The sequence below is a fragment of the Pelophylax lessonae genome, assembly GCF_965119305.1.
Source record: "Pelophylax lessonae genome assembly, chromosome: 9".
NCBI lineage: Eukaryota > Metazoa > Chordata > Amphibia > Anura > Ranidae > Pelophylax > Pelophylax lessonae.
In genome coordinates, this window is record NC_138776.1 from 158,698,927 (window position 1) to 158,724,815 (window position 25,889).

Consider the following 25,889-nt stretch of genomic DNA (forward strand, 5'->3'; position numbering starts at 1 on the left):
GACTTCAAACAAGTCTGCATTACATGGGAATAGAGAGATTAGAAGTTTTTTACAGACCAAAGAAAACATTGCTTAGTTTACAGGAAGGGACAAGGTCACAGCCCTTCTGGCAAGATCATTGTGTATTTTTCATACTTGCTACAAGTGTTCTTAAAGCAGTTGTTCACTCTGGAAACAAAAAATTAAAAGTCAGCAGCCACAAATCCTGTAGCTGATTACTTTTAATAAAAGGACACTTACCTGTCCAAGGATCCAGCACTGTCCTCATCCAGGTTAGTTCTTCACAAGCCTTTGAGTTCCCGGCACCGGAATTCTAACTGTGGGCAGTCGGCTATGCTACTTTCACCTTCACAGTCAGTCGCCCACGGTGCATGGGCAAGCTGCGCTGTGCTTTGTGAATGGTCCCGCAGTCTTCTGGGACCTGTGACGTGTCCCAGAAAACTGCAGGGAGGGAGGGGAGAGGAGAACTTCCACTCATGTTGGCTGAGCGATCCATGTGGAAGTGGAAGCAGGCACTTGTCAAAACTAGGTTCCCGCTCCCGTAAAAAAATAAAATGACATGCCAAATGTGGCAGCGAAGGAAGGGAAGAGGATTTAAAGTGGAACTTACCCTTTTGGGTAGTGTTCCACTTTTAATGTTCTTAAAATGAAACTCTTGCAGCCATCACTTCTAAGGACTGGAAAACTGCAATATATTACATTTTTATTTTTTTAGTTTAGATATACTTTGAATGCTCATAAGTAGTAAAGACCATAGGTGTCCATCTGTAAATAAACTTCTATGCTAGATGCAGCCAGCCTTTAAAAACACAATATTTTTAAAGCATGCTTAGATTTGACATCTGTCAAGTGCTATAATGCTTCAGACTATGTGGTGTCTGCACTCACTTATGTACTATTTGATATTGTCTAGACTAACAGCAAGTTTTCAACTACTGCTACATGGGGATGATATGCTTTTTGCACATGATCTTACCCCGGAAATGCTAGAGTTATGGCCTTTGGCTATTGTACACTTCATGCTGACCTCAAAAATTAAACTACTTAATCTGAGTTGAATATAAAATACTTTTGACTCAGCCACCGTTAAATAGAAAACACCTGAAGATGTCTGCAGGGGGGAGACACTGTTTTTCACAATCTGGTAATATTACAAATTCATTCTGCATGCCTGATGGATGCCTGATTGCAAGTATGTTTCGTATTTCAGATTTAAAAAGCGTGGAAGCATAATTTGAATACAGTAACAACCTGTTGTGGGTGACAATGCTTTAAACTTTAATTTCTTGACTCATTCTGCCCTCCGGTGGAAATTTGGTATACTGCACTCCTTTGCATTAAAACACATACTGAAATGACAATGAAGGCTACCTCTGCTGACCTTCTCCTGAAAATCATAGTTTTTCAAGTGTCTTTTTTCTCCAGTGGCCTCAACACTCTTTTCACTGTCAGGATCAAGCAGGCAGATCAGGTGATTTTACTAACTGCATGCTCATACCTCCTAACTTTCTAGGATATAAAAGTGGGGCACACATTCTAGGATGTAAATGAGGGACACCTTTTAGGTATATAGACATAATGTAAAAAAATATATATATATATATAAATAAATAAATGCTACTGCAACACCACTTATCATGTGAGTCAGGAAGAAATAATATGCTCTAGAAGCACTTAAACCCACAAAGGCTTTTTTTTTACTACTACTTTTCGTTATGTCGGCTTTTCAAAATAACAAATGCAACAATTGGATTGGATTCAAGGTTGGATTAAAATTTTGATGAAGCGTAAGGTTTTTGGTAATTAAATAGTCCATTTTTTAGAGGATTATATTTGAGATGAAAAGGAGGGACACCTGAGGAGCAAAGGGGGATAGTCCCTCCAAATGACTCTGTTTGGCAACAAAAGTGAGTACACCCTTAGGTCAAAATGTCAAAATTGGGACAAAGTGTTAATATTTTGTGTGGCCAACATTATTTTCCAGCACCGCTTTAACCCTCTTGGGCATAGAGTTCACCAGAGCTTCACAGGTTGCCACTGGAGTCCTGTTCCACTCCTCCATGATGACATCACAAAGCTGGTGGATGTTAGAGACCTTCGCTCCTCCACCTTCCATTTGAAAATGCGCCACAGATGCTCAATAGGGTTTAGGTCTGGAGACATGCTTGGCCAGTCCATCACCTTTACCCTCAGATTCTTTAGCAAGGCAGTGGTCATCTTGGAGGTGTACTCCTCCCCCGGTTGCCGCCACACACGCTTGACACCTTCTGAACCAAATAAGTTTATCTTGCTCTCATCTGACAACAGGACATGGTTCTAGTTATCCATGTCCTTAGTTTGCTTGTCTTCAGAAAACTGTTTGGGGGCTTTCTTGTGCATCATCTTTAGAAGAGGCTTCCTTCTGGGATGACAGCTATGCAGACCAATTTGATGCAGTGTGTGGCATAAGGTCTGAGCACTGACAGGCTGACCCCCCACCTCTTCAACCTCTGCAGCAATGCTGGCAGCACTTATACGTCTATTTCCCAAAGACAACCTCTGGATATGATGCATAGCATGTGCACTCAACTTCTTTGGTCAACCATGGCGAAACCTGTTCAGAGTGGAACCTGTCCTGTTAAACCACTGTATGGTCTTAGCCACTTTGCTGCAGCTCAGTTTCCGGGTCTTGGCAATCTTCTTATAGCCTAGGCCATCTTTATGTAGAGCAACAATTCTGCCCATCAAATGCAGCCATACCAGTGCCCAGCAACGCAGCCTTACCAGTGCCCAGCAATGCAGCCTTACTACTGCCCAGCAATGCAGCCTCATTAGTGCCTGGATGGATAGCACACAGCGGCGATCTCCCGCTGTGTCGCAGATCTTAGATTTTAATGTCCTGGTGCACCTGTCCTCCCCTCCCTCCTCCACCTCCACTGAAGCCACTGTAACAAAGTCCCACCTCCTAGACTGGCTCCTATAATACACGTCACACTGATTCAATTTGCCGGCAATGGAGCAGTGTTCTGCCTTTCACTGGAGCCGGTCTAGGAGGCTGGACTTTGTTACAGCAGCCACTGGAGGAAGAGGAGAATCGAGGGAGGGAAGGGCAAAGGCCAGTCCTGCAGGATTCGAATGCCAGCAGGAACGGCGTTCCTGCTGTGGAAAAAGTACAGGAATGCCATTCCCATGTGTTCCCGCAGGACTCGAGACCTGAATCTAACTAAATCTAAAAAATAAAAAGTGTTGCCTGTAGTTATACTTTAACTTTTGCATATAATATAATCCTCCAGTACACTAATTTTAGTATGTGTGCACATTACACTGTAATAAATATATTAGCTTTTGTTATAGTTTATAAAAACTGCATCTCTAATTAATGCAGAAGCGCCACAACAACTAACCATATCTGCTTAATAGGCTATGTGACCCAATTAATGAGATCCAGAACTGCACCAAAGAATTGTGGCTACATTTGGATCTAGAAAAATAAAAACTATGCCTTGTCTGTAATTAAAATATTGATTTCCTTGTACAAGCTAATGTAATAGTTTATTATGATCATTTGTATTTTTTCCTGCATGTAAGAGTAGACTTATATCTCTTATTTAATGAACACAACATATAATCAATACACAGACTAAGTTACGGTAGTGCAGACTGGTTCTACCATGCCAACAACTTTTACTTTTACTAACTTACTTTTTTGTGGGTTGAGGTATAGGAATAACTTTTTACATTTGAAATACTATAGCTGTTATCTTTAAATTAAGTATAGGATTCTATATTGGGACAGCAGGGGTGTGCAGTAACCAATGCCAACCAGTCAGAAACCTTTAATAATTAAGTAGACAAACCTATGAAGTTGATTTCTGATTGGTTGCTATGTGTTACCACATTCAATTTCACCTTGTTTTTAAATAGCCTGTTATACATATATCTTCTTTTAACACTTTTATTTCCCACCAAAACACTTCACATACACTAACTCAGTCTGCCTGGACTTATTCGTTCCCCTTCTCTTTCTTTTCTCATTTCCAACCTTAGGGAGAGAGAGGCATGCCCGGGATGCCAGGGAAACATGGAGCAAAGGTATCTTCTTTAGCAAAAATGTAGCTGTGCCCCCCATGAATCCCAGTGTACCTCTTTGCCAACATTGTTCTGTCTCCTTGCATCCCCAATTTTCCCCCCTTTTTCTACATTACTCACAACTCCCAGCTCTGTGTACTGGTCCTAAGACGTCATCCACTAGTTATACTATTCACATGACCACTTTCCACCCCCTGTGTGGCTCAGTAACCCTAATTTTCATCTTGTGTCCTCTTTTTCTTTAGCTTTCCCCTGATTTCTGTTTCTGAGAGTTGAGAGGTATGACCCATCCCTTGCTTTAACTTTACCTTCCTTCATATTCACCTTTGTAACCATACATCACTCCAACCACTATACCTGGCCTCTGCCCCTTTTCTTCACCCCCTAACCATTCCTAGTAACTGTCCAATATCTATGGGAAACTTAATGTTACTTGTTTTTGTATTTTTCGTACTTGTAAAGTTGACAAGATTTACAAATAGGGATACACATTACAATGCTGACAATGGGTCAGTACCAGCTTCCTGTAAGTTTGCAGAACAATGTCTTTGTAGAAGTAAGTTGAATTAAATAAAATAGACCCTCTAGTGATACTGGAATAATGAAAATGAACAATGTTGCATTCATATAAAGGGTGAACCATGTAGGTCACAATTTTGAACACGCAATAATACTTTTGTGTGTTAAATTGCAAAAAACATATAAATACTATATGGGATAAATACTTAACAGCTAACTGTTGTGGAAATCATTGCAAACCATTAGGGCGCAAGCACTCAACATCTGGCACTGGCCACAGGTTACCAAAGTGAACACTACCAAAACGTATTAGAATGCCTGCCTTTACATGCACATGAACTTTAATGGCATCCCAGTCTCAGTCCTTAGGGTTCAATTTGAAGTTGGCCCACCCTTTGCAGGTATAACAGCTTTAACTGATCTGGGAAGGCTGTCCACAAGGTTTAGGAGTGTGTCTATGGGAATGTTTGACCATTCTTCCAGAAGCGCAATTGTAAAGGTCAGGCACTGATTTTGGAGAGGAGGCCTGGCTCAAAGTCTGCGCTCTAATTCATCCCAAAGGTGTTCTATCAGGTTGAGGTCAGGACTTTGTGCAGGCCAGTCAAGTTCCCAAACACGCTCACCTATGTCTTTATGGACCTTGCTTTGTGCACTGGTCCAAATCATTTGGTGGAGGGGTTTGTGGGGTTGTTTTTGAGGGGTTGAGGGGTTGGGCTTGTTCCAGTGAAGGGAACTCTTAAGACATCAGCATACCAAGACATTTTGGATGATTTCATGCTCCTAACTTTGTAGGAACAGTTTGGGGATGACCCCTTCCTGTTCCAACATGAACTCCGCACCAGTGCACAAACAAGGTCCATAAAGACATGGATGAGCTTGGGGTGGAGGAACTCGACTGGCCTGCACAGTGTCCTGACCTCAATCCGATAGAACACCTTTGGGATGAATTCGAGTGGAGACTGTGAGCCAGGCCTTCTCATCCAACATCAGTGCCTGACCTCACAAATGCGCTTCTGGAAGAATAGTCAAACATTCCCAAAGACACACTCCTAAACCTTGTGGACAGCCTTCCCAGAAGAGTTGAAGCTGTTATAGCTGTAAAGGGTAGGTCAACTCAGTTTTGAACCCTACGGACTAATACTGGGATGCCACTAAAATTCATGTGCATGTAAAGGCTGGCATCTCAATACTTTTGCTAATATAGTGTATGTGTGTCCAGGAAATAATTATCTTGCCCCCTTTTTACTCACCTTCTCTTTCTTTGTCTCTTAGTTTTGATTTGGACTATGGGTTTCCCTATTTGTATACAACAACTGCAATTTCCCCAACTTGACTTTATCTGTCAGCTAAGCAAAGTAAAGCTCACAGCAGCTTAAAGTGGAAGTAAATCCTCCTATAGTTTTAAGGCAAGGAAGCTGCCATATTGGCCTATGTTTAATCTTCAACTTCCATGAAGCTGCACATGTGATCAGCTATGAGACCAGCCATTGGATGGTTTGACAGTTTGGTTGGGAGCACAACCAATGTGACAGTTACATTCCCAGCACTTGCTGGAAATGAAATTTATTTTTTTAACTATTAAAGTGATGGGATTACTTCCACTTTCAGAAAAAAAGCAGCACTTGCAAGGAAGGCACAATTGTTTGTAAACTTTTTTTTATTCTCCAAGGAACCAAGTGCATATAGCACTTGTTTCCTTACTGATTGTGGCCTCTTTGCAGAGTGAAAGCTTTATTTATTGTATTACTGGCTGTGGCTCCACCCCAGTCTGAAGCCCAAGTTATGGGCGTTCCTGTGGGGTGTAATACAGCCAACACTGAATTCCTGCTCGCTCTCTCTAAGCTGACTGTTTTTTTTTTTTTTTTTACTGTTATGAATAAACAATCAGTGTTGCTCTTTTATAATATTAAAAGATCAGTCAGCGCTGTGTGATCTATCTGCAGCTACATTTTAGCATACCCTACCCCCCCCCCCCCTTTCCTCTCAGCCGATGGTCTATGCAGCCCAATAGGGCTGAGTAATCTTTTATTATTATGAATGAATAATCAGCGCTTTATGGTCCAGTACTGTATATGACACTGATCATTTACTACAGGGTTAAGTAATCTATCAGCAGAGGTTATGTATTTTTAGACGCCTCCATAAATAGACAGTTCCTCAGGCTTTGTGATATTTTGTGAAAGGAGACACTCACAAATCTGTCTCCTTTCTAGCAGTGTTATCATACAGCAGGTGGCAAATGGCGTACCCACGACTTGATTTGAACGTGACCAAATGCTAGCCCTATAGGGGTAATTAAAAGTTTATAGACTTTAAGCTGGCCATAGAAGAGCCCGTTCTTTTCGTTTAACCAGCAAGTTGAACAGAAACAAACTGACCTGATTTCCCACATTTACATATTCAAGGTAAATGGTGACCTCCTCCCCCCCATTGTGTCTATGTATTCTGACAACAGGGAGACACCCCTGCCATCAAAATACACTAATCAGCACTGCAGTCTATTGCCTGCAATGCTGATCAAGTGTAAATCTTCGAACAGGGCGGATTAACAGAAATTGATTGGCACGTAGACTTCTTTTCAACCATACATGGTTTAAAATTTTGCTGGTCCCTGCTAAACCAGTAGAATTTCGATGCACATATGGCCAGCCTTAGTAAGACTTCACCCCTAATACATTATCTGCATAACACCATAATTGCTTCAGATTGTGTGGACAGTATTGTAAAAGGACTTAAAACCAAAATTGTCTGAGAAAATAATAAAATAAATCATGTATCTAAATGAAATGTGTAATTGTATAGAAAGACCCTCTGGTTTCTATAAGTATTCTAAAATATGGTAGAATGTTGCCCCAAAGTTTTGTTCCTTTGACCTACAAAAGTGCCATAGCCCAGTGTTGCTCAACCTTTTTTCAGTCAAGGCACCCTTAAAAATGATGGTTAATCTCAAGGCACCCTCCAAAATTATGGACAGACTTGAGGCGCCCCATTCTAAAATGTAAAATATATTCTAATAATTTTACATAATGCAGCAATATCAATACACGTAAGACACCCAATGTTAGAGGTGATTTATTCTTCCAAAGCAAATACACTTTTGCAAACTGGTACTGACTAGTATTCCAATGTTCCTCTTCTCCATTACTCAGCTAATGTGACCCCAAAGCTGATGGATAGAGGCAAGGGAGGGTCAAACCAGGATGATATGCAGGCAGCAGACATCCTCCTTATCAACTGATGATGTAAATGTTTGTTAGGACCACGGCAGCTAGAAGGTTGTAAATAGTATACAATGAAAACCTGTGGTTTTGTGTAATTAAAAGGCAGGCTTCATCCACCCACTGGCTTGTATACAATTTTAGGGCAATTTTTAGGCTTCTTTCCAAGGCACCCTTGGAGAAACATCAAGGCACCTCAGGCTGCCTGGGCACCCTGGTTGAAAAAGGCTGCTATAGCCCATTCTGTGGCAGCACTGTAATAGCCCTTATATTACCCTCAATAGAAGACATCACAAAGAACTCTAAATAAATTATGAAGAACCGGATAACAGAGATACAAGCATATCCCTCCTTCTGGTAACTTAGTAGATGATAGATATTTGTGCTTTAAACCCTTTGCAATGATTTCGCCAACAGTTACTTTAGTCTTTTTAAGATTGCTTTAATTTTAGTTCATGTCCATGGGCATTTAGACCTAACCTAACAGTCTCTTGCACTCTGCCAGTACTTTGTTTGGTACAACTTAACTACAAGGTTGGCATATATGGGCTTTATAGGCATTCATGTGGTGCCTATAAAGTAAATATATGCACCACTCATATTTTTAACAAATATGTTTGATGTGGTGCCTATAAAGTCAATATACGCCAACCTTGTGTTTGAACAGATCTGGATAGAGATCTCTCCATTACTATTAAGCTAGCGGATCTCCATGATACCACCCAGTGGCCTTCTGTTGTAGCTATTTTACAAAATGTCTGATTACTTTGTTTGCTACAACTGACTGACACCAATGCTCATGCTATGAACCCTGCAGGTTCTGTTAGGAATTTCTGTTTCACTTGTTGTAATGTAAGCTTGAAGCAGGCAGAGTTCAAACAAATGGATGGTTGATTTTACAGTAAGTTCCATCTACATTAGCATTAAGGAATGTCAGTACATGATATTTTTACCTTTTTGTAAATCTTGTCTGTCTAATTTTATTGAATTTATAAGGTCATTTTATTTGTTTCTTATATAAATATATCCATCTTGGATTTGCCACTACAAATGAAATTGGCTTAGATGTTAAGTATTTTCTGCAGTTACTGATGAGAAAAAGTAGGTAATAATGTGCAAAATCTGTTCCTACTTCTAATTTTTGTATACCCTACAAATAGTTTAAAAAAAAAAAACATATTATAGATACAAGTATGTGGGTTCTTAGCTGGAGACATACAACACTCAAACCTGCGCTGTAATGGGAATTCATTTTTTTTTTAGATTAATGGTGATTAGGTGTGTGACTATTTAACTTAGTTGATAAATATGCATACATTATCAATCAACAACAAATTATCATTCATTCCCATAGAGAAAGTAGTGGCCAAAATGTTAATGGCATCAGTTTCTTAAGGATTTGGAATGAAAGCCCCATAGAAATATGAGAAAGACGACCTGTAATTAAAGTTGCCAGTGTTAATCCGAAACTAATTTTTAAGAACCTATTTTACAGTGCATTTAATACACATGTGTTAATTTGCATTATGTCAGGGCAGCCCATTCATTAAAATAACAAAAATACAATAAGGAGCACCAGACTAAAATTGGATACGGGTATCCAAGATAATTTTAATTGTTGATAAAAAAAAATCATATAAAAAAAGGCCAACACATTTCAGGGGCAATACCATTCCTCCTTCATCAGGGCTATTTAAGAACCAATATTGAACTCTATTCGTGGAGGAACAACTTGACAGCAGTTGCTAAGCAGCAATGGAGCCATTCATTTAAATGGGCTGCCACATTGTGATAATGCGCATGTTGCAATGCCACGTTGTAGTAATGCTTAACTCAACATTGTGAATCCCATCCTAATGTTGGGTGGACTGTTTAAAAAAGTCTGCTTGTTAGAAGCTATAATGCTCTAAAACTATTTTATAGCCATACACAATCTGCATTTATCAGTAATAATTTCCCTACCCCAGGGATCCTCAAACTACGGCCCACCAGCTGTTGCAAAACTACACATCCCATGAGGCATTGAAAAACTGACATTCACAGACAGGACTACGCATGATGGGAATTTTAGTTCCTGAACAACTGAAGGGCCATAGTTTGAAGACCCCTGCCCTAAGCAATTAGTGTAAGGTCAGACATTTTTTTTTGATAGTGACAACAGTTGACCATGTTTGCAATGTATGATGATGACAGCAGCTTGTAGCCAGTGTTAATTTTGTTGACTAAAATATTTTCGTCAACTAAATTATTACTATTTTAGCCAACTAAAATATGACTAAAACTAAAACAATTCAGATGACTAAAGTACGACTAAAACTAAAATGCTATTTTAGTCGAATAACTAAAATTAGACTAAAACTAAAATGGAATTTTATTCAAAAGACTATGACTAAAACTAAATTGAAATTTGACGTCAAAATTAAAACTGTACTACCACAAAGGAATACATAGGAGACATCTTCTAAGCTGCTGAAAGAAAAAAAAAATAAGAAAAAGGCTTTTCTTATTTTTTTCCTAATATTTAACGTTGGTAATATATTCAGGTAATATGTGCAATGGCATTACAGCCAATAGAGTGTACAGTTTTTTGGGTTTTTAACATTTTCAAGTTGAACTTCTGCTTGTCAAAAAGCAATATCTTTGCTTATTTATGAAACTTGGCTTTATTTATAAAGACATAATATATCATGATGGCTAAGGCTGGGTTCACACTGGGGCAGTTTCAAAGTCGCCCGACTCTGAAGCCGCCCCGTGCAGCGCGACTTCAACTAGGCTTGCAAATGACTTCTCAAATAGAAGTCAATGAAAGTCGCTCCCAAAGTAGTGCAGGAACCTTTTCCTAAATCGGAGCAACTTGAGTTGCTCCGATTAGAACGGTTCCATTGCACTGAATGGAGCGCGACTTGCCAGGCGGCTAGGTCGCCTGAAAAGTTGGCCCAGTGTGAACCGGGGACTAAATCTGTGTCTGTAGTTCAGGTTTAAACCTTAATAACATAAATAAAAACATGATATTTGGTTTTTACTACAGGAGTATATCATTGTAAATTCTAAAGAAAAAATGCATTATAATTTAACTAAACCCTTTAGATTTTAATAGACTAAAATGTACTGCAGATTTTAGTCGACTAAAATACGACTAAAACTAAAACAACTCAGATGACTAAACTACGACTAAAACTAAAATGGCATAGTAGTCAAAAGACTTATCACTAAAACGAATTCAAAATTTGGTGTCAAAATTAACACTGCTTGTAGCCTTCACCAGGCAGGTTCGTGCCTCCGATGAGGCCAGTTGAAGCGGCTGTCTCAGGTGGCACTCAGGGAGACACTGCAGGAGTTGGCACTGAGGCTGAAGTGTCCTTGGGATACTCCATCATTAGTGCACCTAAGTAATACTGAGCCTGGTAAAACCTCAGGATCAGCTTTACTGAGCTTCCTACTCCAACTACTGCGTATGTCAACAGGCCATCCCTGTGGCCAAGACTACTCAGTGAAGCTCTGCCACACTCAGCAGACTTCCAGTGAGTAAGTGACCCCTATGCTATTGCTATAAAATTGTTTAGTACAACATACGGATGGACACAATGGTTTTTAGAACCTAAAAGTGCTTGTATGATGTCATCCTAAATGTATTTTTGTAATGTACAATGAAGTATCCTTCAACCCAACCGGAAAGGGCAAGCAAGGTCACTGGGCTAGTGAAATTTTTATTATGACTAGTTTAAATGCCTATTAGCATACACTTTTTATTTCTACACTCAAAAAATTAAACAAAATTAGTTAAAAACTTTTTGTCATGTCTGTACACTGGATTCTCCCCCCTGACCCCAGAAAGACTGTATAAACAAGCAGCACTCAAGCATCATTGTCAGCAATATAAACATATAATAATTGGGGTAAAATGTGTTCCTTATTTCCTTGGTTAGGATTATCCAGGAACAGATGTAGCTTGGATTACGGTCATTTTCCTCCTCCCGCACTAATAGTTATAAAAGAGAAAACCATTCATCTTTGAAATGACTGTAAACCGGTTTAAATTGTCAATTTATATGGTAACCGCTGTACAGATTGATTTGAAATTTGGTAACTGCTAGTATGTTACAGTACTTATCAGAGGATGTCTGCATTCATCATAGACTCAAATAAATCCATATTGTACACAATGAGTCAAGAGTCTTTTTTAAGTACACGGATGCCATTGTTTAATCTCCTTTTGGACTGTCTTCTGATAATAAGGAACTATGATATTTCACTATAGTAATAGAGGCTGACCTCTGTGCCGGCATTGAATTATAATATCGGAAAAATATGTTGGCTCACATTTCAATGTACATTTATCATAACTACTGTAAAGATATAAGCATCAGTGATGTTTAAGCTTTGCTAAGGTATAAGCATCAATGATGATTAAAATGTTCTACATTATAATCTATATTATACTTGGGTATGCGCAATGTAAAATTGAAAAATTAGGTGCAGAACTAGTTGGCTTCATGTGTTGTAATTGATTACCTGTAAATGATAACATGTTTTTGTGTGCCCTACTCTCGGCTAGCACAGTTAGAACACTCATTTAAGTGTTGTCAGCACAATGGGAGTGATTTATAAAAACTGGAGGAAAGGAAAGTGTCAATGTTGCCATGGAAACCAATCTATCCAGTTACAGCCATCATTTTGCCGGTGCGGGAAAATAAATGAGTAATAGGGTACTAGGGGACATGGTCTTATAAAACAGCAGCAAATCTGATTTTTTTTTTTTTTTTTGTCTGGAACATTAAAACCCAATTGGAGATAATGTTCTCCAGATTTTGTTACTCAATTTTTACACATCTTTAAGTTTCACAAATTCCTCTAGCTGTTATTCTGTATTGTACAAACTGAAGGATTTTATTATCCGGTTTTATATTTTACTACATCTAGAATAGCGACACTGATATTATACCGTATGTGTATATCTCCAACTGTATACAATGATTTTTACTGTTCTACCAGGAAAAACAAATCCTTGGCATATGAAGCAAAAAAACCATCAAATGTGTATTACCAAACCAAACTTCACTGAAACGTTTATTTTTTTGTTAAATCATGCAAGCTGCATTAAATGTTTGCTATTTTCAGCCCAAAAAAAATTGTAGTCAGACACATGAGCAAGTATTGAGAGAAAAGACAATGGGGGTATTCACTTTGAGGCTGCTGTGAAACATGTGAGCCACATTAACAAACAAACTCTCCTCATTCCATTAGCATATATTTATTCTAAAGTTTTAGAGTGTGATTTAACCACTTTAGGACCAGAGGATTTTCCTGCTTTACGTCCAGGCCACTTTTTGCAACTTGGCACTGTGCGACTTTAACTGACAATTGCACGGTCATGCAACGCCTTTGTTTACACAAGCGGGCGGATTTCCTCACTCGATCCCCGACGATCGGGGAAGAGCGGCGGTGATTACCGCCTCTCCTCCCCTGGCCCGACTCCCGCTGTGTCTGCGAGAAGGGGAGGAGTCCAGCGACATAGGTCTATGTCGCTGGACGATAACGAGCCACTTTGCCGCAGTACCAGCTCAGTGAGCGGTCGGCAAGTGGTTACTGCTGACTTTTAATAAAAGGACACTAACCTGTCCAGGGAGCCCGCAATGTCGGCAGCAGAAGCTGACCCGTCCATAGATTCCAGGTGCAGCCGCGGGCATACTTACTAAGGGAAGCCTTGCAACTTCACAGCCTGTTTCTTACGGTGCATGCGCGAGTAGCACTGCGTTTTCTGAAGGGTCCTGCTGTCTTCTGGGACCTCTGTGTGTCTCCCAGAAGGAAGCAGGGGGAAGGAGGAGGGGCCGCAAATTACATAGGTTGCCGAGGCGTCCTTACACTAAAGTAGGAGCAGATACCTATTTTTGACAGGTATCTACTCCCCCAAAAGGTGCCAAATGTGGTACCGGATGGGGGAGGAATCAGATAAGCAGGGGTTCCACTTTTGGGTGGAACTCCGCTTTAAAGTTTACCCATCTACTATTCACTGGTGTTCTCTTAAAGATGAAAACCAGGTAGATTTAAACATTAAATTAGCATAGCTCCATAGTCATTAACGTACCTTTAAATGTATTTTTTCAAATGCAAGTAGTGTAAATACCTGAATTTAACTTGATATCAGCCTATTGCAGACTACTTTACAGCAAAGATTAGAGAGAAGGAAAGATAAGCCCTGCCAGAGAGGACTGTGCTGTGTGGAACAGTAGAAATGGATGGACAAAAATACAAATTCTTTGGCAATTTAATCTGCTCTCATATATGTATTTTATCTGCGTATTTAGCTGTTTGTCTGGAGTTCAGATTTTAAAGTTCTAGAAGGGAAAAGTGGCCACTGGAACTAATTTCTTACTAGTGCAGCTAAAGGGCTCCTTGAGACGGATGATTAAGCCCATCTTCCATGCAGAGCCACTGAACGATAAATGTTCATCTACCATGGAGCTGCATGCAGGCATCCCATAGAAGTGGATGCACACACAGCAGCTGCTTGGACACAAACGCATGTCAGACAAGTTAGACATGTGGGCAGGGCAAGTATCGCAAATTGGACATGCGGGCAGGAGCAAGCGCACAAACCCAAACGCAGAGTCTCTGCGTTGAGATTCATTCACCTGCTCGTGTACCCATGTCAAACTTTACCATGTGAATGCGTCCATGCAGCTGCTGGCTGTGCATCTGCTTCTATGGACTGCCTACATGCAGCTCCGAGGTGGATGCACATGCATCTGCAAGCAGCTATGCATGGAGGGCAGGCTTAAACACTCATCCCAATGAGCCCCAATTGAAAAATAAAATATTATATTATTTTTATTTATATAGTGCCATTATTCCCGATGGTTCTTTACAAAGTAAGGGCTATAACAATGGAAGACAGTACAGACAATACAATGTATAAAATATTTCAAGGTCTAGTACATGCAGTTGTTTTTCAAAAGTCGCAATAACAAGAAATAATAAGATAGACCTGTTCATTGGAGTTTACAGTATTAACACTTGTGGAATACCTTCAATAATGTTGACATCTGCAGTATACTTGACCTTACCTGTCAAAAGCTAAAGAAGAAAGTTAGATTTGTTATGTACAATTTAGATCAAACTAGATGTACAATCAAAATAAAAAGAGGTATCTAGGGGGCTACCATGAGCAACCACTTCACTTTCCCTTTCCTCAGTGGTATATGGTCAATTGTTGCAGGTTGAACCAGTGTTCATGAAAGTATACTTTATTGGTTTTTTTTTCTGATTGCTAGTGAAATAGTAAGGTGTATTTTGGTTCAGATTAGGGACATGTTACTTTGTGTGTATGTTTAGTACAATAGATAAAAAAAAAAAATACATTATACTTTATTAAAATAATTTATGCCTATTTTATGCATTCCTTTAGGGTGAACCAGGAATCTCAGGAGTAAAGGTACATATTGTTCAGTTTATATTCCCTTAAACACCTTAACACCTTTATATAGTTAACAAGAAAATTTTCAGGCGACTAGCAATTGTGTACCTTCCGCGCAGCATTGTGTACTCTAATATCTAATATATAATATAACTCCAAACTAATATTAGGAAGGATGTGTTTTACAAGGTCAATAGTTAATGTAAAATTGGACTTGAAGACTTATCATTGTTAAACCGAATCCTATCTACTGTGAGAGGGTAAAATCTTGCTGTGTGTAGGTGGACGATGGATGACCGCTAAGATATTTTTAGAATTGGATTATATAGTTTGCTCTGTGTGATAAATCTCTTTGTTCTTAGATTTCAAGGATAACCTTTTCATGAGTAAAATAAAGACTTGAAAATGCCTTTACAAATCATGAGAACTGATGTAGGCTCTTAGAAGCACATGCAAAGTTCATCGTCTATAATATACGCTGACATAATAATGATACAGATGGTCATTACTAAGTTAAATCATTTAACATTGACTGTTTCAACTGCTATAATTTATAGTTCCAAAACAGCTCTAGAGCAAAATAAAAGTGTCAAATATTTAATAAAACGAACGATAAAATATGATATGATTGTTTTTATTTGTAGAGGGGATTAGAGAAATGTCTACAATAATTTTGCAGCTTTGTTTGTTATAAAAAAGATTTTTGGCATTGAAAAAAGTATATTACAATAAAATATGACTAGTTTTTAAAATTCTTTCAGGATTCTGTTGCTTTCAAAAACAATGCACCATTTATCTTGGGCCCTAAAAAACAACTTAGTTTTAAAACCTACAGTACTGTTGGTTTAGGTAAACGTGTTTTTAAAAAGATCAGCAGAGATGTCATTTACATACAAAGTGTGTTCCTTGTGCTGGTGCTGGCTGTCATGGTGGAAGTCTAAAGTCAATGGGGGAACGGAGGGGTGGCAAAAGACTTTGGATTTCACTATGACAGCACATAGGACATTTCACATTAAATGTTACATAGTTAGTCAGGTTGAAAAAAGACACATGTCCATCTGGCTGCTCAACCAATAAAAAACAAAAAACAGTAAAGAAAGCCAACCATACAATCCCATATATACATAATCCTATACCCCAGTTGATCCAGAGGAACGCAAAAAAACCCCCCAGCAAAGCATGATCCAATTTGCTATAGCAGGGGAAAAAATCTTTCCTAATCCACCGAGAGGCAATCAGATATTCCCTTGATCAACTTTACCTATAAATATTAGTACCCATTTATATTATGTACACCTAGGAAAGAATCCAGGGGTTTTTTAAAGCAATCTAGTGAGCTAGCCAACACCACCTCTGGAGGGAGTCTAAATGTAACTAAAGCCTCTTGTGCCAATTTTTTAACAGATTTTAGCCTGAAATAAAGCTGGCCATAGATTGACTGAAATTCTGCCAGTTCAGCAGGAACCAGATGAATTTCAAGCCATCTATGGGCAGGCTGGTTGTACTGAAGTTGATCTATCGATCAGTTTTAATACATTAGGTCTGTTGTTTTTTTTCCCTCAATCACTGCCCGCAGTGACCGTGGTATTCCGATGGCTGGGAAACCTCCTGCTGTCAGAATACAATAGCACAGCGGCAGGAATTCCCCCATCAACATTAACTGGGGGAAAGGGGAACTCTAGCAATTTTCTTTCTTTTTAATCCATGGTTGAAGGAAAAAAATTGCATAAGATATGGTCTGTCTGAAGCCCCGTACACAAGAGCTGAATGCCAGCCGACATCGGGCGGTTCAAAACAGGCCGACATTTGGCCCGTGTGTATGCCAGTCAGTCCGACAGAAGCTGGCCATGCATGCTGGAAAACCAGCAGCCGACTGGTTCCCGATCAGTGCTCTCAGCCAATGGCTGAGAGCACTGATCAGAGTGTTCTGGAGGGGGGGCAGTCTCCCTTGCAGAACATAACAGCTCAGCGGAGGAGAGCGCTATACTAACATCGGTTCGTTAGTACAGCGGCTCCGACCAGAGCTGACAGGTTTTTTTTTACGTTCAACCTACTGGGTTGAACAGAAAAACTAATAGTGTGTACCAGGCTTTAGGCTTTAAAGGCCCAAACATACAACCAAAACTGCAAAGGACCAAAGTTCACAAATAGAAAGGTGGAGCAATTAGTACTCTAGTTTTGATGAACTATACAATACAATGAACTGAGTGTATTGTGTTAGTGTTCAAACAAAATGAAGAGCAGTATTTCAGTTTGGCAATTGTTCCAACCACTGCATAGTTCCCTTAGGGTTGGTAAATAATCAGATGAGATTACAAATTACATTAGGCAGTCTGGCAAGGTATATGGCATATTTTGAATTTGTCTGTTTTAGCTAGATTTAAAACTTTTACATTTAGACGTAAGCTTATGAACTTGATCTAGAGTGTTTGAGTCTACAGATACTGAGAGGTTTTTTAAGGTGGTATTTCCATCTTCTCTGATAACAGACAGAGGGCTTTTTTTGCTAAAGCCAAATAGACTATTCCAAATCTGTTATAACTTACCAATTGCATCTTTGGAAAGTAAACAGCCTATTTGTCTCTATTAAGTCAACTGGATGGACTGGTGTCTTTATTCAACCTTACAGACTATCAGGGCCGTCTTTAATATTGATTGGACCCTGGGCAAATTATTTTCTTGGGCCATCCCAAAACCACTTATTAACTATTTAGAGGCAGTGTGGGCTCAAGGGGCAGCTTCTTTGGGCCCCACAACAATGACTGGACCCAGGGCAGCTGCCCCTTTTGCCCTGTGTTAAAGACGGCCCTGCCGACTATGTAACCCCAGAATCCCATTTTTTCAAAATGTAATCAGGGCAATAAATAAACAAATAAATAAAATAAATTAGGTATTCTCTCTACATGCCTGTTTCCTCCTTGCGTTTTCTGCTGCAAGACAGAAAGAAAATACATGTTGGTCCTACCAGAAATGTCCTAACTTCCTGTGCACTGAAATTTCAAACAGCGTTATCATCTCTGCCTAGTATGGACTCAAAACACCTTATCTCTATGTTAATTAAATGAGGAATTAGGGAGGTTTTCTGTAATCCAAATCAGAAGTGAGCAGGGTGATAACTCTGCTCCTCCAAAGATACAGTACAGTGAGTAAGTATTGTCACCATAGGAAAGAAAGTGTGCTACTGGCAGGGTCATCACGTGAAAATAAATGAACAAAAACAGCCTAAAAAAGAAAATGAATGCAGTCACCACATCTAATGACTGATAAGCTGCAGTATAATAAAATTCTGCTCTTGGGCTCCGCTATACTTGAAACTTAGCAACGAACATGGTGGGGGTTCTGTTTAGTGGATCAGGTTGTTCTACAGTGTGGTGTGCCTGCTTAACCAAAAATCATTCTTGGAGGGGCTCATTTGAAAACATAGCAGTGAGGAAATTTTCAAGAAAAAGGTTGCCTCCTTAAGTAGCTCAACACAATGGAAATAGCTTTGCCATAATCTATCCCCTAGATTTTGTTTTTAGAGGTTACTACATCCCCAGCCAGAGATATCTGAACTCTTCTGGTATCTGTTGCCTTTAAGTGCAGCACAGGGGAGGAAAGTACACTAACTTCAGAACTTGACTGGGTGCCATTTTGTTTATATTTGACCATAAACGTTTCCAACTTGTTTGCCACCTAAACCTGGTGTTTTGTAGGAGATTTGTAGATGGAAAAGTCTTCAATTAATACAAGTGAGAGGTTTGGGAAAGAGCCCCAGATTCTGGCTTGGTTCAGCAAGGAGAAACAACAGGGTAATTTTGAGTGGATACTGCAATGCTTGTATCTAGCAACATGCTAGAGCAGGGGTCTCCAAACTATGGCCCTCCAGTTGTTCAGGAACTATAAATCCCATCATGCTTAGTCATATCTATGAATTTCAGAATTTTACAATGCCTTATGGGATGTGTAGTTGCGCAAAAGCTGGAGGGCCGTAGTTTGGAGATCCCTGTGCTAGAGTAAGCCCTTTACACGGGTGGGCTTATTTCTGTTACTATTGCTTACTTTACTATGTTTTATGGATACTTCTATGTGGAATTATGTATCCAAATCTGTGAAAATGACCACATGTGTGTTTTCTATACAGGGTGAAAAGGGTGACACTGGCAATGCACTTGGGGGAGTAAAAGGAGAACCTGGTACTCCGGGCCCACCAGGACCTCCAGGACCAAAGGTCTGTATGTTACTACCTAAATTGTAGCAAACATGAGAAATTTGCAGCATGTCCTCCATACCTTTTGTGTTGTAGAACTGGAGTGTCTACATGCCACAGCATGCCCATATACTATGACACACACTTACTGCCATCAGACTACTAGAAGCCTATGAATCAGCCACCTGCGACACACCCAATGCTAATGGGCTATGAAGCTCATTCAAGGGATGGACACATTTCTGCTAGTTAGTCCTCTAGTTATAGTTGAAAGTTGTGCAAGATTTCTGCAGTACAGGGAAAGTGCCTATGTTATCCTTCTGTTAAAGGTACCTGTGGCTGTCATTTCATAATTGATATATCATTCACATTTTACTTTAGATCGCAGAGAAAGTGATTCAACGGATCTGATTAAAATTCAGTTTATAGTGTTAAACTGATAAAACACCCTTGATATCAGTTTGGGTGATCTTGTTAGAATTAACACAAAGCGTAAGACATTTTTGATAGACAGGTTAAAAAATGGTGCCTTTTCTTTGAAGGTTGAAATATGATAAGCTGAGCATAAAAAGGCAACTCCTTTTATATCATCATTATTTCTTTTATAACACCAAAAATGAGGAAAGGTCAGAGAACAAAAGCAACTAAAGGTACATGTATCTTTTTATCAAGATAGACTCTGTTAAAGATTTGAACTTGGCTTTTAATTCTGTGCCCACAAGAAAAAACGTTGCTCTCATTGCTTTTGTGGTAGGTCATGGTGTGAATTTCCATAGCATATAAATAAAAGAAAACAACCAGAATGTATAGAATGTGAGCAGACGCATATTTTCTGTTCTTGCCACCTTGTTGATGTGTAATGTGCATTGCTCTCCCATTTCCTACCTCTTTTCTATGTTTGCTTAGGGAGAAACCGGTGCTATTGGCCAACCTGGAAATCCAGGTCAAGAGGGTGATAAGGTAGGTCATTATGACATCCAGTAGAGTAATTGTTTATGTGGTTAAAAGTATTCCTAAAAATACACCACCTGTGTTGTTTTTGTTAGATTTTGTCCTGGTATTCCATTAGGGACTAATTACATAGTTACATAGTAGGTGAGGTTGAATAAAGACAATAGTCCATCCAGTTCAACCTGTGTAGGTGTGTGTGGCCATAATCATCTCACATACCCCTGAATGTTCTGATCCTTGAGATGTACGTCTAAGAGTCTTTTGAAAGCCACCATACTACCCACAGAAACCACCTCTTGTGGTAGAGAATTCCGCAATCTTGTAGCCCTAACAGTAAAGAACCCCCCACGTTGCCTTCTCCTCTAATCGCATTGTATGCCCTCGAGTCCTCATGCAATCCCTTCGACTGAATAGCTGTTTTTCTATGCCGAGATCACCATTGAGATATTTATAAATTGCTATCATGTCCCCTCTCAGGCGTCTCTTCTCCAGGGAGAATAAATCAAGCGATTGCAGACGCTCTTCATAATTAAGGTCCTCCAATCCCCTAATTAGTTTAGTTGCCCTTCTCTGGACTCTCTCCAGCTCCAACACATCCCTCCTGAGGACTGGCGACCAGAACTGGACAGAATACTCCAGATGTGGTCAGACCAGAGTTTTATAAAGTGGAAGAATTATAGTCTTATCTCTGGAATACATCCCTTTCTTTGTAATTTTTAGAAATCAGTGGAAGATCAGACATATTCCTCCTGCTCACAGACAATTGTCCATAGACAGTTATTTAAAAATCTCAAAGATATACCGTACACATTGGATGTCCTTGCAATACTTTTAGAAGACAAAAGAAGGTGCGAAAGTGTAGTAGTGACATCATCACGGCCTGGCCACTCCAACGACCATAGAGATGGGCCCCGGGGGAGCAGGATAGAAGTGCCTGGGACCAGCGGAAGCTGTGACAGCACAGCGCTGGAGGGCACATTATGACAGGTAATGCAGTGCAGTGCATACTAGTACATTATGGGGTTTATTTACTATAACTGGAGAGTGCAAAATCTTGTGCAGCTGTGCATAGTAGCCAATCAGCTTCTAACGTCAGCTTGTTCAATTAAGCTTTGGCGAAAAAAATTGAAAGTTGCACCAGATTGTCCAGTTTCACTAAATCAACCCCTATGACTAAAAACTGAATTAAATTCAAAAGCAAACATCTATAATAATGCAGTTTACCAATTCTGCATTCGTTTTCTTTTTTTTTTTTTTGTGCAGGCTTTTTTTTATTTTAACCTAATGATCTGGCCAGTATTTCTGTTTTTTTTTTCAACAGAACAAGCTGTTAGAAGTTACAGGGTTGAGTCAAACCATTTACGACTTACAGGAGTGCTTACAATGATCAGCTTTTATATATGTAAAACCTTTATCCCAAAAGGAAAAAACTGTTTGCTGTAACTGCTTGTTGTTCAGCTTCAATTTGTTAGCGTACTTAAATCTGCTAGTGCATCTAACACTGAATTCACCAAAGTTTAACAATGTAGCTGTCCAAAGGTGTCTCTGTTGCTCCTTCATCCAGAATGGAGGCACTCTAATACAAGGGTGTGTTACTGGCCAAAGCATCAGGTAAAAAAATCTTAAAAAGAAAATTAATGCAGCCACCACAGCTAATGATTGGAAAGCTGCAATCTATTACATTTATTATGCCAGAAGAGGATGGTGAATAGATAATTACAAATACACACACACACATCTCAATATGAGATTTTTCAGGTGGGGGTGTGTGCTAAGCTGTGATGGTTCCCATGAACATCCTATAATTGGCAGAATTGGGTGTCTATCACCTAACATCTATAACCACCTGTTGCAGATGTGTTGTGTATGCTCCATTATCGAGTCACTTTTTGGTGATGTTTGTGAGTTAAAGGTCAACTATTTATACATCCAACAAAATTGATTCCCCGGATGATAGTAGAATCTAGAATTTAGATTTCCTCTGTTCCACTGATTCTTCATTTTTTCACAGGGTGCTGCAGGAGCAAAAGGAGATCAAGGTCACCCTGGACCAAGAGTGAGTTGAATTAGTTCCTAGACTACTGCAAAAAGCAAAAACACAATGATTGAGCCCATACCAGCAATCAGACATCGATACTGTATGCGTTTGGTCATAAGCACTAGAAACCTGAACTGGTTATTTGCCCACCCCCTTTACCTTTGTCTGCTCTGTGTTTATACACTTAGATAAATTCACGTTTAACAAATAGTTCCTGTACTCTATAGATTAAAAAATATAAAGGTAATATGCAATGTAATATTATTTTATTTTATTGTTTCTCTGAAAAAAACATGTAATGTAAAAAAAAAAAAATCCATGTTACCACTATAAAAAAAAAATGCTATTATGTTTGAGGAACATTAGAAGGGGTTTTCTTTTGATGTAACACATAAAATATGATTTTATATGGAAGATATAAAATGTCTAGCCGAAATCAATTCAAAAATGAAAATTGTTCCGTTTTGAAAAAGTAATTTTCCGTCATATCTATTATATTTTTTTCAAATATTACATTTTTATTGAAGTAGAGAAGGTGAGACAACCAAAATAAGATACAAGCAATTCAAAAGAGATTTCAAACATGAACATGGCAAAAAGCATACTTGCACAAATCAACAGTGCGGTATTAACTGGCCCATCACCTCCACCACCCGGTTTTTATTTTTTGTTAGAGAGGATAGAGGAGAAGAGAACAGAGGGAAGAGAATGAGGAAAAGAGCAAGGAAGGGGGGAGAGACGAAAAGAGCAAAAGAAAAGAAAAAAAAAGGGGGGGGTGGAATTGGAAGGGAACATAGGGAAAGGAAGGTGACCGGCCGGAGAAGAGCTCAGCAGGGAAACACATGTACTATGCAGGGTGGACTATGTACTCAAAAGGGTAGCACCCTCCTTAGATACAACAAATAGATCACAGTTTCGCCAGAGTGACGTGTATTTCTCGTGTTGGTGTCGGGATGACAGGACTAGGTCCTCCATCCTATTGATATCCTCCACTCTACGCACCCAACTCGTAACTGTGGGGGGTCGATCGCTTCCAGTAAAGGGGGATAGAGGCCGGGATAGCCGACAGATGCAATAAGAAGAAGGCAGGATTGTTTGGGATCGGATGGTCAGTAAACATCTGGACAATCCTTCGTATCTCAGACCAAAAATGCGTCAATGAAGGGCAGGACCAGAAGATGAGCAAGAGGGTTCCCTCTGCTCCCTGGCATCGCCAGTAGCGGTCCAACACCTCAAAGAAGCACCTGTGGAGTTTTGAGGGTGTATAGTACCATCTAGTGAGGATCTTAAAGTTGGATTCCTCCTGTAGCTTAGTGCACATGGATGATTTGAGTGCAAATCTGATCATGTATTGGACCTGATCCAGGGGAAAACGAACGACCCAAATCCTCCTCCCATCTACATCTTTTAAGTACTTTTATTGATAGCAAAAAACTTTTAATATTGGATGGAATAGGAAATGTTCACATTTTGGATTTTCCATCACTTCCTTTCCCAGTGACAATGACTTAAAGGACAAACAGTGAGGGGAAAATGTTTAAAGTGGTAAAACGGACACACAGACCAAAAATAGGGCAATATCGGCCGGTTCAACAGAAACTGGCCAACATTCTGCCCGTGTGTATGGCAGTCGGTCAGACATAATCCGCCCGAATGTCCGATTTCTGTTGAAGGGGCATGACTGAAAAAGATCAATAGCTGAGAGCACTGACTTGAGTGTTCTGTCGGGGGGGCCACCCCCCTATCAGAACACAATGGCTCAGCGGGGAGATCGCTATACTAACATCGGATTGTTAGCACGAGATTTCCTTCTGAGCTCTTCAGTATTTTTTTTTCATTCTGCCCACTGGGTTGATCAAAAAAAAAAAAAATGATAGTGTGTACAAAGCTTAATTCTTGCCTGCTGTATCTAAAGATTTAGAAAGCTTGATGCTGCCCAAAATTCGGCCCATGTGCATGGGCCATTAGATATACTTTAACCACTTATGGACCACCCTACACAGATATACTGCGGCAGGGTGGCCCTCCTGCGTAAAATCATGTACCTGTGCGTGTTTCATGCAGTAGGGTCTGGGGCGCGCGTGTGCGCGCCGCCATTGACCGGGTCCCACTGTGATTACACACAGCGGGAGCCAATCAGCGGGTCCGTCAGATGCAATGTCTGCTGGGAGCAGAGAGGAAGGACAGCGCCAACTAAGTGCAGCATTAGCAGGTTTATTAGGGTTAAAACTTGTTAAAACACTCACAAGGGTAGGTCAACATGGGCATGGTATATAAAAGGTTTATCCACTGTGTCCCTGGCGGGTGCTGTGACATTCACATGGTAAGACTGCCACAGGTCAGTGGCACTGGGGGCAGCCAGCGTAGTGTCCGGCTCAGCAATACTCATTGGTGTTCAATTAATTTGAGAGCGGGAGACGTCACTTCCATGTCCAGGTCAGCTGGAAAAGTGCGCATTCGGAGCATGCCACACAGCCTGATGAGGGAGCATACATGCTCCAAATGCGTGCTAAGCAGAAACACGGATCTCTGTCTTTCTCCAGTTAAGCCACCCCCACACAGATGGAAAGCACTCCCTAGGAGCACACCTAACCCTTTGATCGCCTCTGATTTTACCCCTTCCCTGCCAGTGTTATTAGTACAGTGACAGTGCATTTTTTTTAGCACTGATCACTGTATTATAGTCACTGGTCCCCAAAAAAGTGTCAAAAGTATCAGCAATGTTGCAGTCCTGCTTAAAGTCGCTGACCGCTGCCATTACTGGCAAAAAAAAAAAAAATGTATTTGATTTTTTACATTTTTTTAATTTTTTTATTGGAAATGTTTTAAAGCAGAAAGTAAAAAAATATTGTGTTTTTTTTTTTTCATAATTTTCTTTTTTTTTGTTTATGGCGCAAAAATAAAATTAAATTTTATTTGCAATTGTCAGTTAAAGAAATGCAGTCCGGTATAGGGCTATTACGGGTCATTCACATGGGCAGAAAAAATTCTGCCTTTAGATGCACACCGTGAATAACACTATAGTAATCAATGAACCCATGCACACAGCTGCGCCTCTGTAAAATTTGCATTGCGTTTAGCTGTGCATAAAAAAAGTAGAGCCCCTCTGGATCCAACTATGCAGATTTTACGCGCAAAACACATCTAAACGCAGACGTGCTTAGAAGAAGAATTGTGTACATGTCTAAACACTGTGTGCATGTAAACGCGTGTACTTTAGGCATATTCTCTGCAAGATCTTCTGCCAGCAAGAACCCGCATTCATGCAGAAAATGCACATATGCCCATGTGACTGGACCCTTATGGGTTCATATGCATTGTGTAAACAGATGCTTTCTTTTCAACGTGTTGTCGTTTTTTAAAATGTTGGTCAGTTTATCAACTCCATAGTAATAGTTACCGTATATGTTTCATTTTAGGGTCCTAAAGGGGAGCCAGGAAAATTCAACATTGTGGAATATAATAGCAACCTAAGCGAGGCATTACAGGTAA

The 25,889-nt window shown here is 39.8% G+C and overlaps 1 protein-coding gene across 2 annotated transcripts in view; it reads left to right on the forward strand.

The window, feature by feature from the left end:
* COL13A1 (collagen type XIII alpha 1 chain) overlaps nt 1-25,889 on the forward strand; it is a 215,102-nt gene that overhangs the window by 132,395 nt on the left and 56,818 nt on the right. For both annotated transcript variants that reach the window (XM_082269398.1, XM_082269399.1), the window contains 6 exons: nt 4,027-4,071; nt 15,211-15,237; nt 19,343-19,429; nt 20,315-20,368; nt 22,371-22,415; nt 25,817-25,885. In XM_082269398.1, the coding sequence (XP_082125524.1) occupies nt 4,027-4,071; nt 15,211-15,237; nt 19,343-19,429; nt 20,315-20,368; nt 22,371-22,415; nt 25,817-25,885 (327 nt within the window). The remainder of the gene's footprint in view (nt 1-4,026; nt 4,072-15,210; nt 15,238-19,342; nt 19,430-20,314; nt 20,369-22,370; nt 22,416-25,816; nt 25,886-25,889) is intronic.